The sequence below is a fragment of the Pipistrellus kuhlii genome, unplaced genomic scaffold, assembly GCF_014108245.1.
Source record: "Pipistrellus kuhlii isolate mPipKuh1 unplaced genomic scaffold, mPipKuh1.p scaffold_m20_p_1, whole genome shotgun sequence".
NCBI classification, from domain to species: domain Eukaryota; kingdom Metazoa; phylum Chordata; class Mammalia; order Chiroptera; family Vespertilionidae; genus Pipistrellus; species Pipistrellus kuhlii.
This window is the reverse complement of record NW_023425404.1, coordinates 129112254-129125500: the sequence shown is the minus strand read 5'-3', so window position 1 is coordinate 129125500 and position 13247 is coordinate 129112254. Positions and strand designations below refer to the sequence as shown.

Below are 13247 nucleotides of genomic sequence, written 5' to 3'. Positions count from 1 at the left end.
CAGGTATTAGGTGGATTATCATATCAGTAGGGATTTACATGATTATTTGGCGGGGAAGTTGCCTTAGGTACCATTGTCTTAGTTAGATAGGGAGTGGTTGGCTCTGAGCTTTCAGAGCTTCAAGGTTGACAAGCCTTCCACATCTTTCTATTAGTGAGACAATGATTGGTTTCTGGCAGCAGGGAAATGGGACAAGAGCTGTGAGGTTAGCTATTTCCCTGTGACAGGTACTATGGCAAATACTTTATTTCAGTATGTCATATCATTTTCTCAAAATTCCAGTTTTCATTTTAAAGATGGAAAATGAGACACAAAGTAAATACTAACTTGCCCAGGTTCTAGTAACTAGTACGTGATATAATTAGGGTGTGAAAGTAGGCTTATGTGACTCCAATGTCACTCAACTAGCTAAACCTTTAGTATAGTCAACATGTCACCCCTCTATAATGAGATCATTTAACCACATTTCTAATAAAACACGCATGCTAGACTAAATATTTATTAGAGAATTATACAGCAAAATTGCAATATGGCATAAACTTTGCAGCAAACTTTAAAAATATCCAATACAATTTGCTTTTTCCTCCCCCCCAGAGAAGTACTAGTTATGCAGTATCATTTCAATTAAAATAGAAATCCTGAAAGAAAAAGAGTGGGAAGAAGAGATCACAGTTGTATATCACAGTTTTATACATTGTACTGAGAAATGACAGACCTTCCCACATGATGGCTAATCCAGTCAAAATAATTGGCCACTTTGGTGTAAACGCCCGGGAAATCTGGTTTTCCACAGTTTTCACCCCAACTCACAATACCCCAAATGTATGTCATGTTTTTCTCATTCTGACAGACTAAGGGGCCTCCAGAGTCCCCTTTACAGGCATCAATGGAACCATCGTCTGTACCTGAGAAAGACAAAGGAAAAAGGAAATCACACATTTATTTATATTCGTCAAGGCCACCATGCTGTCTTCTGCATGGAGTGTAAATGACTTCGCTTTCTCACACTTTCTTTCTGGCATTACCCCTGCTAGGCCCAAGGAGTTGTAGGATACAGGTTGGGAAATGCTTGTTCTTCTCATTCTCTAAACTCATCACATGCCCTCCCTGCCTTCCCTACTTTATGTAGGTATATACTGTGATGAGATTGCATTCTGAAAATGTTAGCATCAAATGCTGAGTGTGACAGATATGGTGCCAAAAATTTTACTTCAAGAGGTAGTATCATTTTCTCAAAATTCCAATTTTCATTTTAAAGATGGAAAACGAGGCACAAAGTAGATACTAAATCAAGCCCGGGTTTAAGTCAGTAGGAAGTCATGAATGAGGGTGTGAAAGGAGGCTGAATGGGAAAACAGGAACACCTCGTGCTTATGGAGTGCTTACATGTGTCAGTCATTCATTGCGTTCATCTTCAACACAACCCTATGAGGTATCATTATTATCCTGATTTTAAGATAAAATAAATAAGGTACAGAGAGGTTATAAATATTAACCTCTCTGTTGTCTAAGTTGATACAGCTCACAAATGGCAAAGTCTGGACTTAGGCAGCCAGACCTCAGAACTGGTAGCTTTTGTGCTATTCTCCCCTTTTGTCCTCTGTCATCCTGAGCTTCCTTTTAATGTGGGAGGGCACAGGAAATAGCCCGTTTACTTTTTTTTCCTCACTCGTAGAACTTTCTAAGCTTTTAAAATCACGGTACCCAAGAACTCATAGGGTGTCAATAACTTTGCCTTTTTCAGTAATACACGGCTTATTGGTGGCTTCCACAAAACATCATAAATGCACTGCCTGGCCGGTACCATGCCTTTGGTTCACCACCAAAAGTAGGAACTGCTGCATTGTATTTGGTAGGGCCACTGGCATCACTAGTGCAATGGGGTTTCTGAGGAGGGAGAATTTAATTCCAATGGGATGCATTTGAAATGAGATCGCTTGGATTTTTATTTTGATGAAGGTTGAGCTTTGATCCTGCATATACCAGGTGTCCGTAAGGCTTTGGCCAAATTATGTAACTTCTCTGCATCTCAGTGACCTCGTCTACTAAGATCCTCAGTTTTGAGGAAACTTGCTCAAGGTCACGTGAGTACTAGTGGGTAAAAACAGGGATGTAAACCCAGGAGTCCGGTCCCAGAATCTGTGCTCTTAGTCACCTTGCTCTACTGCTGTGTACTCGCTTAAGGGAGACTTTTCCTCTTAGTATTAGGATGAGGGGACTTGAATTAAGGGGAGGGGACTGAAAGAGTATGATAACACGACAGCCAGGATACCAAATGAAAGGGTTCAGAGCCCAGAGCAAGGAAGGAGGCTAACTCTAATTCGTTGGGGGTGGGGGGCGGGGTGGGGGGAGAGGAGGGAGAAGAGGTGAAGGAGGATACATTTTGGTTAGGGGATATGTATAAAAATACATCAGAGAAACCACTGAGTACTGACCTGCACATATCATTTCTTTTTCAAAGAACCGATCTTGGTAATACTTAGAGCAATTAGCTATTAGTTGAACTTCACCCCATTGCAGTGAATAGACTTTTTGGTTATCTAAACAAAGCGAGAGAGAGAGAGAGAGAGAGAAAAAAAATACACATTTAGAAGACACAAATGAGAAATCTAAATAAATATTTAGTCTCATAGTTTAGTAAACCATTAGGAAGATATAAGAATATGCATATTCTCAAATAGATTCATAAACTTTTTGAGTAAACCTTTGAATTCATTAGCTTATTTAATCATACTCTGCTCTTATCCCCAGTTTCTATACTATTTGTTTTTCTAAAAATAGACTAGGGACATTCTGAAGTCAGACTGGTTTAGTCCAAGAGCTGGATACTCTGAGATGACTGAGGTAAACTCCTTCTCCTCTGATTGCCTAGTCCCGTGGGGGATTTGGGTGGGAATCAGGGACCAGGGTCTTCTCACCTAAACAGCTTCTATTTTCTTATAGTCCTCTTATTTCCTTCAAGGTGCTTGTGGAGTGGAAACAACTTGTTAATTTCAGAAGTTAAAATAAATGCATATGAAGTTACCAGTGTGTATGTGTTTTTGTTTTTGTGTGTCTGTGAGGAACTCCATCTCCTAAGTGATCTGAAAGTGGTTAAAAGAGGATTTAGGATTTCCTCCCCATTTAAGCTAGAGATTTGGGACTTCAACATTTTGGGTCCAAGGAAGGAGAAGGACCAGGTAGTGGTGCTAATCCACAGTCCAGGAGAGACGAGAACAACCTAAGGACACAGGCTGAGATGTCCCAGGTAGAGGAGTGAATCTCTGCCCATCTCCCCTCCGCCCTCTTCCCAGCTTGCAGTAACTTCTATGCTTCAGGAGGGCAGGGCCCACGCCTAACTCACGCACTGCTGCACCAGCGCCCAGCCTCACGCTAACACAGTAGTTGCTTAATAAAAACGTATATAATTAATCCGTGAACTCAGTAATTAAATTCTATGTTAAGCATCTTATGGAAAATGGCTTGCCTTCTCAGTTAACCTATAAACTACTGATCTGGGGACAGAGATCTCTGGCTTGTCCTGAGAGAACAGCCCCCGAAGAGCCTAGCGCTGTAGTGAGCACAAAGGAGTTAACTGCAGAACTGATACTCTCTTCTGGGAGGAAGAGGGAGTCAAAAACCCACCAAAGCATGTGGCAAATCTGGAACGAGTTTCTTTTTTTCTCCTTCAAGACCTGCCTCAAGTCGGTCTTAGGATGGCTACCTTCCTCAGGATAAGAGCTTTTCAAAAATTAGTAATTTATCGTTTCCCCTCGGTCAGGAGAAGCCTTTAAAAACTGGGAGCTGGCCCTCACCGGTTTGGCTCAGTGGATAGAGCATCGGCCTGCAGAGTGAAGGGCCCCAGGTTTGATTCCGGTCAAGGGCATGTAGGCCATCCCCAGTAGGGGGTGTGCAGGAGGCAGCTGATCAATGTTTCTCTCTCTATCTTCTCCCTTCCTCTCTGTAAAAAAATCAATAAAATATACTTTAAAAAAAACAACAACAGCCAACAACAAAAAACCCTGGGAGCTGCTGTACCGTGGGAGAATTGTTAATGACTCAGGAGATAGTTCCCTCCCTGAATTGTTTTGTACCATTTTTGAGGCACGTGTCACCTTGTTTTGTCTGAAGGTAGCATTCCTGATTGATGGCTCCTGCCTGCCTAGGAGAGGCATCCCTCGGGAGCTGCACGTCCCTTGAGAGTGGCCTTTGTCATTCTACCTTGTGGCCTCCGCAGCTTGAGGAATATTCCTTGAGAAATATTAAACATGGGCTGGTTATTAGATGACATTGTCAAATCACTTTCATTTTGTGAAGTATAAAAAATACTCTAGATATTTACTAGAGTAGTCACTGGTGAAATTACATGATAACTGGGATTTGATTTAATATATTCCAGGGAAAAAAAATAAGTGTGGGTTGGGAATGTGTTTTATAGCTCTGCAGATCCACTCTCTACTCCTCAGTGCCTTGCTCGCTGCCCTAAGAGCCTGACCTGGAGGTAAGGGGATACTTCAGTGGGAATCCATTAGCCTCTGGTTTCCAGTTGCTTTCTAACAGAAGATCCAGCAGAAAGGAGGGAGGGGAGAAGAGAAGCTAGCAAGATTGGCACTGGCTATAACCTTCAACTCAAGGTCATTGCTATACCTAAAGCTATTTCTCCTTCTGGTAGTTTCTCCGACCCTTTACACATTCAGATCTAGGAACGGTGTCAGTTCTGGTACTGTTAGTACTGGGTTTCTGCATAGCCCTTGTGGTTCCCCAACCCCACACCTACATCTTTGTAATTAAGCCCTTTAAAAATAAACTTTTGCCTGGCCTGCGTGGCTCAGTGGTTGAGTGTGGACCTATGAACCAAGAGGTCAGGGTTTAACTCCCGGACAGGACACCTGCCCGGGTTGCACAGCCATTGCAGGGTATGCAGGAGGAAGCCAAATAATTATTTTTCATCATTAATGTTTCAGTTTCTCCCTTTCACTTCCTCTCTAATATCAATAAAAATATATTTTAAAAAATAAAATGAAAAATAAACCTTTCTGCCCTTGTTTGTTTGGCTCCGTGGAGGGTCCCGGGTTCGACTCTGGTCAGGGGCACTTACCTCAGTTGGTAGGCTCAGTCCTGGCCCTGGTCAGACTCGTGTGGGAGGCAACCAATGGATGTGTCTCCTTCACCTCGATGTTTCTCTCTCTCTGTTTCTCCCCCTCCCTTTCACTCTCTCTGAAAATCAATGGAAAGTTATCTCTGGGTAAGGATTAACAAAAATAAAAAAAATAAATTAAAGAAATAAACCTTCTTAATTATCCTATTGAAATAGTGATTGATTCAGAGAGATAAAACAAGAATGGTATAATGTTGGTAACTGTGGAAACTAAGTGATGAATAAGTAGGTTTATTATTCTTTTACCTCTATTTTTGTGCATACTATAAATGTACCTAAGTATTCTTAAAAAAATAAACACATAACAAATATAAGGACAAAATGCTTTCTGGATTAATTAATTACTAATAAAATTTAGTTCTGTAAGTCTTGGGTATTCAAAAATATCACAATCCAGCCAGGACTGGTTTGGCTCAATGGACAGAGCGTCGGCTTGGGGACTGAAGGGTCCCGGGTTCGATTCCGGTCAAGGGCATGTACCTTGGTTGTGGGCATATCCCCAGGAGGAGGTGTGCAAGAGGCAGCTGATCGATGACTCTCTCTCCTCGATGTTTCTAACTCTCTATCTCTCTCCCTTCCTCTCTGTACAAAATCAATAAAATATATTTTAAAAAAATCACAATCCAGGTTAATTCATACAAATTATATATGTCTTAGTGTGGCAGTTAGAAAGGATGTATTGGAATATGAGGCTGAAGACCACTGCAATAAAGCTATTTACAAAGAGAGTTTAAGAGGTCAAAAGGAAACTAAATTTCAAGGCTAGCTTTTCAAGATGAAAGAAAAGTATTGGCTAGTTTAAATCTAACCTCTCACTTAGCAGGTCTTTTTAATAACTTATGCATAAGTGTCCACATCTCTTATTCATATGAATGTTCATCTCAAGTCTAGGGGCTAAAAGAATGAATTTTTTATGTTGTCTTTTTCTTTGTGGGATGTGGGGATGTGAGGCATGGAGGATGGGGAAGAGGAGAAGAGAGAGCAGAGGGTTGTGGGATCACCGACTCAGCATATACTTTTTCTATCCCTAAGGAAACCTATTCACCTTCGATCCAGATCGCTCCCACAAATCAAAGCCATGCTACATGTCCCCCTGACACTAAACTTTTTCTTGGTAAATGGTTACCCATCAATGTTTGCTTTAGGGTCACGGAGTGTAGGTATCCTTTGAAAATGCAGATCGGGATCTGCAGAAGTCGGTGAAAAAGGAAAATGTGAGGTGGGTCCCCCTGTAAAGAGCAGGAAGAGTTTCATGATGGGGGCAGCGGAGCAGTAAGCCAAGCACGGGCACCTCAGAGCCCAGCGTGCTGGGCAGGTACAAAGGTCCCATACACAGAAACCAGCGTCGCTGGGTGTTCACTTTTCTGGATTGGATGCTACCTTCTCTCTGAGCACTAGGAGGTTAGTTCCTGTGCATTTCTATTCCCATTTGTTTTCAACCCCTGGATTCTGATGACAACAAATGGTAAAACACATACCTCTTTCTCGTCCCCAGCCGGAAATGATGCACCTATCATTGGGTTTGAACAAATACGGAGACCAGGGCACGCAGGCGGGGACAGTCGTGGGCACCACACAATTCGTTTGTGATCGGCGTTTTTTCAGTTCAATCAAAGCGATGTCGTTTTGGTAGGTGCCTCCATTGTAGTTTTCGTGGATAATAATTTTATTGACCATCTGAACAATTATCTCAGGGTTAGGATTTATCCAGTCTACTAATGATACCCATACTTGGTAACGGTGAATTTTACTGACTCTGTAATAGAAAAAAGAAAAGGGAAGTAAAATACGTTAATAAAAAAAGAAAGCTCTAAGCGAGGTCTTCTGATGCTTCATCTTTATATCCTCCTTTCTAAAGAACATTGATCACTTGCCCAGATTTCTTTTTCTTTTTATTTTTTATCTTTACTCTCATGAAGTAGTGTAATTAAGTTTAAGGACAGTGTTAAAAAAAAGTCAGTGGGCAAATGAAGAGAGGAATAATCTATCTAAATAGAAACTTAAAATGCCACTTAGAGTTGGTAATATATTAGCTGGGCTGTGGTAGAGTTGAAGGAGTGAAATGAGATGATGCTTAGATTTCTGCCTTGTGTAACTAGGTGAAGGGTATTGTCATTTGCTGAGATAGGAAGCACTGGGACAGAACCATATTTGGAGCTAGGAGCATATCATGAGCTCAGTGTTAGAGATTCTGAATTCAATGTACTTTAGATATAGCCAGGAAGTATTGATAGGCAGTTGACTATAGATATTCAGTTGTTGGAGGAGAGGTCCAGGCTGGAGATATTGTGTCAGCATGTAGTATTGTTTTAGCATAAAGCACAGTCAACTTTAAGGAGAGAAGAGAAGGGGAAACCAAATTCAATATTAGAGAACTCCATAATTTCACTTGGACAATAATGCCCAGTCACAGAAGAGGGAAGCTGCAAAAAAGAGAGGGAAGGATGAGAGAAAACCAGGAGAGTGTGTATCACAGAAGCCAAGAGAAAAGGGTCATTCTGGAAGAAATTACATTTTGGCTCATTGCTCCAAACCATGAGGATCTTCATGGGTACACCCAATATATTAAATCATTCAACATGTTTATCATCCCTCTCAACTTTTGGTCATCTGCAGATTTGTTAAGTACGCCTTCATCTAAGCTACTGTCAGATATGTTGACCTTGATTTTATCCTGGCTCTGCTATTGGCTAGTAGTGTAGCTTCAGTCAAGTCGTGTAACTTCTCAGTCTAAGTCTGCTTATCTGTATAACGGAAGAGTAACGTTTACCTCTTAGAACTATGAGAATGTTAAAAAGAATGACACTTGTGAAAGTGCCAGGCGCAGTATTTGGTCTGTAAGAGGTGCTCCAAAAATAATATTTCATTCATTCTAACGATCAGAACAGAGGCCAGAATTCCAAACTCTGTTCTCCTCAAAGATGACCTTTATTCATTATCAACACTTGTAGGTATTTTCTTTCTTTTCTTTTTTTTCTTTTTCTTTTTCTTTTTCTTTTTCTTTTCTTTTATATATTTTATTGATTTTGTACAGAGAGGAAGGGAGAGAGATAGAGAGTTAGAAACATCGATGAGAGAGAGTAATCGATCAGTTGCCTCTTGCACACCCCCTACTGGGGATATGCCCAAGGTACATGCCCTTGACCGGAATCAAACCTGGGTCCCTTCAGTCCCCAAGCCGATGCTCTATCCATTGAGCTAAACCGGTTTCGGCACTTGTAGGTATTTTCCTGCAGTCACTGATGGGGACTGAATTGTGTCCCCTAAAATTCACACGTTGAAGCCTAATCCCCAATATGATTGGATGTGTTCGGAGATCGGCCTTTAAAGAGCTTTAAATGAGGTTATAGCAGGGAAGTCTTAACCTGGTATGACTGGTCTCCTTATAAAAACAGAAAAAGCCCTAAGCCCGATCCAGTTTGGCTCAGAGGATAGAGCATCGGCCTGTGGACCAAAGAGTCCTGGGTTCGATTCTGGTCAAGGGCATGTACTTGGTTGCAGACCCCTCTCTTTCCCTAGGCCCTGGACAAGGCTCATGCAGGAGGCAATCAATCAATGTGTTTCTCTCACATCGATGTTTCTCTCTGTCTTTCCCTCTTTCTTCCAGTCTCTCTAAAAATCAATGGAAAAATATCCTCGAGTGAGGATTAACAAAATACATACATACATACATACATACATACATACATAGACATCAGGAATTCAGGCTCATGGAGAAAAGGCCATGTGAGAACACAGTAAGAAGATCAAGATATCAGCAAGCCAAGGAGAAACCATCCCTACCAATATCTTGATCTTGATCTTCCAGCCTCCAGACTGAGAAAATTAATTTCTGTTGTTTAAGACCCCCACTCTGTGGTATTTAGTTATGACACCCCTTTCAAATGAATTCAGATACTTATTAACTTGCCTTATAGGTCCTGCATAAAAATTATATTTCCATAGAATGGAGAGAAATCAGCATGGAAACTTTGTGAAACCTAAACTGCAAGAAGTTGTGACTTGGGTAAAGAATTCATGGGAGAAAATCACTGATAGTTGCATTGCAAATGCACTGCAAGCAGGCTACCTTGACAAGAAATACTCATTTAAAGACAGTGCTATTGCTAAACATGAGAGATTTGGTCCACTGATTCTGGAAGAAATGGAGTCACAAGGAATTCACCAGGAAATTCAAGAATTGGATTGTTATGATGATGTTCCAGAAGCTGATGACATGATTGTCATTGAATAAATGAGTAAATTCTTGATACTGTAGGATTCACAGTTTGTCTGGTTTGTGTTGACAACTACCGTACTACCGTACTACCGTACCGTATACAGGTAATACATTTCCTTTATTTTCATTTTAAAAAATATATTTCCGATTTATAGGTAATTATGAGACATCTTTTGTCACATGCTAATGTTAAATCCAGAAACACTATGCCTATCCTACTTCTCTGACCCAAGAATCTCAAAACCTTTTCAATGGAGGAGACAAACGTTTGGAGTACCAACCTACTTTCCACCAGGCAAATGAGCCAAGCGAAGTAACTTGGTACCTACAGGTTTGATCTGCCCTTGCCAGCTGGGATCAACAATTTGGTTTGTGGGGGTCACAGTAGGCTTTGGGGGTTTGGCCTCTGAGGTCCCTGTTGTGAATATCAGAGGGTATTTAGGAGTCAGTAGGGTGGAACTTGTCAATGACTTTTCTCAGATATGTTTTTGTTTTATCATCTGTCGCAATCTTTATTACTCATGTTCATGTTTCAGGAAATTCAAAATCGAGTGGAGACATATTTTACCTGACACAATGTGCAGCAGTTAGGACCCAACAGCCACCAATATAAATTCCTCCACAGGTGAATCTATCATCTTCCCTAATTGCCACCTGCCATGGAAACTCTCCCTGTAAAGACAAGTGCATGGTCACTGCCATTCAACAAGCAGGAGGCTCTAAGATATTTCCATCGCAAGACTCCCAGGCTCTTATAATTACCCTAGAGGTCCAGTACATGAATTTCATGCTCATAGGGTCCCTAGTGGCTGGCGGAGGCTGGCCAGATACTCCCTCCCTTCCCCTGGCCTGCCCCACCCCCTGGTCGAACTCCCAAAAGACCTCCCTGTCCAGGGGACAATTTGCATAAATACTCTTTTATTATATAGGATATCCCACCCCTATTCCTTCCCCCCCCCCCCCCCCCAACTCAGGCTGCTCCTGGGAAGGAAGGAACATTAGGACTTTCGTGCAGGTTTACCACATGTGCTGGTATTCCTCCTACGACTCGTTTCCTTCGAGTGGGTGCTCTGCTTTTGACTCCACAGGATAACGTAGGGAGCAATGACTTTATCCGTTTTCTTTCTTCAAGAAAAGAAGAGATTGTATCATGATTTTGAACCCGTTACCTTGTGGGCAGACGTTTCTGGATTATCTATGCCACACAAAAAAGCAGAATCACAGCTAATATGAAAGAGGCCAGATTCATTAGCAAATTATTTGGGATGCTAAACTGTACTATTCATCTTGTGTAAAAATCCTGGCTTAATATTAAGATTAGCTCAATTCTCTCAAAAATCTTCCTAAAGGTGGACTAGTGGCAGAGGGAAGTTGGCTAAAGGGCTAAATATTTACCAACCTCTGGCCAGTGAGAGATGCCATATACCCAGGCATTACTCCTGGGTCAGCTCAGGGAATTCTCAGAGAAAACACTTTTTTTTCTCACTTTCATAGTTTTTACTTTTAAAAAAAAGATGTTTTTATTGATTTGAGAGAGAGAGAAAGAGAGAAAAGGATAGGGAGAGAGAGAAACATCAGTGTGCCCTAACTGGGAATCAAATTGGCAACCTTTCAGTACATGGGACAATGCTCAATCCACTGAGCCACACTAGCCAGGGCATTGTTTTTACTTTTTAGAAGCTGTTTATATGGGGATATTTTAAATACTTTCTGTATGTCAGACACCGTGCTAAGTACTTTGTATGTGATTAACTCATTAATCATTATATTAACCCTGAGAGATTATGTGCTGAGAACCCCTAGACAACTCCGGGTCGGCTGGCCAGGAGAGGGGGGATGTGTGTAGCCACTTGACATACGGTGACGTTTCCTTACTCTGTGAGCATTCAGATGTGGCACCTTTGTTACTGGGAAGAAAACATGGTAGAACAGGCTTCAGACGTGAATTTGCAAGAGAATTCACAACAAAGGAAGACAGTAACAGTATAAGCTGCTCTCCTTATTCTCTTTCTATATTTCACCATGGCATGAACATTTTTGCAGATGTGCTTCTTAGCTCCAAATGAAAAAGGAAAATTAAAATCACTGTCAGTTGCTTTGAGCATATAAGGAGGTAGGTCCTCAAGGGAGAGAGATTGTGAACAACTTCTCCCCCTCCTAAGGCTGGGGGAAGAGTGTGAGAGCCAGTTTTAAATGTCAGTGTGGGCTTTGGGAAAGAGAGAGACCTCATTCATTGTCTGTGAACCCAGCTTGGGGAGTATCAGAAAAATAATTATCTTGAATAGAAAATAAAGGACCTTTGTTGAAAATACCTTCTGAGTAGCTATAGCTTTGTGGTCTACATTTTTTATTTATTGCCTGACTTGTTTTAATGTTAATTAATTTGGGAACGTGGCAATTAGAAGGGAGTCTTGTGTGAACTTCAGTTTAATATAGCCCTAAAATAGGGAGCTATTTTGTATTTGAGGTTAAGTGTCTCATCTAAGGTTGTATAGTTAATAAATAACTGAGTCAGGATTTAATACAAGCCATCCTGACTTAAAAGCTCTTGTGAATTTGCCAGGAACTTAATACTTAAATTTAATTTGGCTTTTAGTGCACAATGGCCAGAGCACAGATCTTTGCAGACCTTCTAGTATCATGGTTTAAAACAATGAAGAAGAAAAGCTTAGTTCGATGAAATCCATTATTTTTCTATTTTAAAATGTAAGTCCTGGGTCATACTTGAAATTTTGTTTCCTCTCTCTCTCTCTCTGTTTCACCATGACATGCACACTTTGACCTGACAAAATTCAAAACAAATAGAAAAACTTCATGTAGGACCAGAGTATTGTTTCACTTCAAAATTAGTCAGATGCACTAATCAATTTTTAAAGCAGTTCTCATAAAGTATTTATTAAAGAAAGGAGAGAGAAGTAATGTTATTTTTTTCTACTTAAATTTATACCACAGGTAATTGTTTGCTTGAATTAATTATAGTACACACACACACACACACACACACACACACTTGTATATACACTAGACATTAAAATTAAACTTAAACCAATGCACCAATAGTAAAAAAAAACAACAGTAATGCCAACTTACCTGCATCCATATTAGCAGTCAAAATTTCTGTTTCTTCTATAATAAAACAAATTTCCAATGTTTAAAATTGTGTTAACAGTAAAACTCAAATCATTACAATCATTAAACTTGGATAATAATTTTCTGTCTTAAAACTTGTCCTCCCTTTAAAAAGGACAGCACAGAAGCCCCCAAATCATCTGATTTCCTCTCTTTGGCTACATAGTTATGAAGGCTCAAGAAGAACGGTGTAGAATTTGGCAGGCGTACACTTGAGGTGTCTGTCGATGTAAGTGAATGGGGAAGCTCACGGGGCTGCAGTTTCCTGCATTTAGAGCAAGCAAAACGCCCGGATCAGAGAAGGAAAGCTTCTCATTCAACTCTGCACTCACAAGATCTTTACCTAGGCAGGGAGCAGTCCCTGCCACTGACCCAAAGAGTCATTAAAAAGGCACTTCTCAAAAAAAAAAAATAAAATAAAATAAATAAAAAGGCCCTTCTCCTTTTGTACACAATAAGGCACTTCTTTCAGTGGTCATGCAAACAATGGCATTTCATTGGTTTCAGTGTTGGGCATGGTTAGTGTCAGACATTGGGATGCAGAAGTCAAAAGAAAAAATAAAACAAACAAACAAAAAAGATTCTTCTTTCTTCCTTAGATTTTGCTTGAAATTCTGGGGAATGATTTCATCTTACTCTGCTGCCCTGGAACATTTCGGTCCCTCACAGGATCCTGATGTCACTGACACGGGATCCGAAGGTGGATTCCCACCAACACGTAGCTCTGTCTTGGATGAAGTTACTGCCCAGAGGGCAGTGTTA

The 13247-nt window shown here is 40.7% G+C and overlaps 1 protein-coding gene across 5 annotated transcripts in view; it reads right to left on the bottom strand.

Annotated features, from left to right (window-relative positions):
* Positions 1-483: 483 nt before the first annotated feature.
* Positions 484-13247, bottom strand: part of CFI (complement factor I) — a 44471-nt gene continuing 31707 nt past the window's right edge. For all 5 annotated transcript variants that reach the window (XM_045589031.1, XM_045589032.1, XM_045589034.1 and 2 more), the window contains 6 exons: positions 12447-12482; positions 10378-10481; positions 9925-10028; positions 6616-6893; positions 2436-2540; positions 484-905 (listed from right to left, as the gene is read on the bottom strand). In XM_045589031.1, coding sequence (XP_045444987.1) covers positions 688-905; positions 2436-2540; positions 6616-6893; positions 9925-10028; positions 10378-10481; positions 12447-12482 — 845 coding nt within the window. In that variant the 3' untranslated portion in view covers positions 484-687. The remainder of the gene's footprint in view (positions 906-2435; positions 2541-6615; positions 6894-9924; positions 10029-10377; positions 10482-12446; positions 12483-13247) is intronic.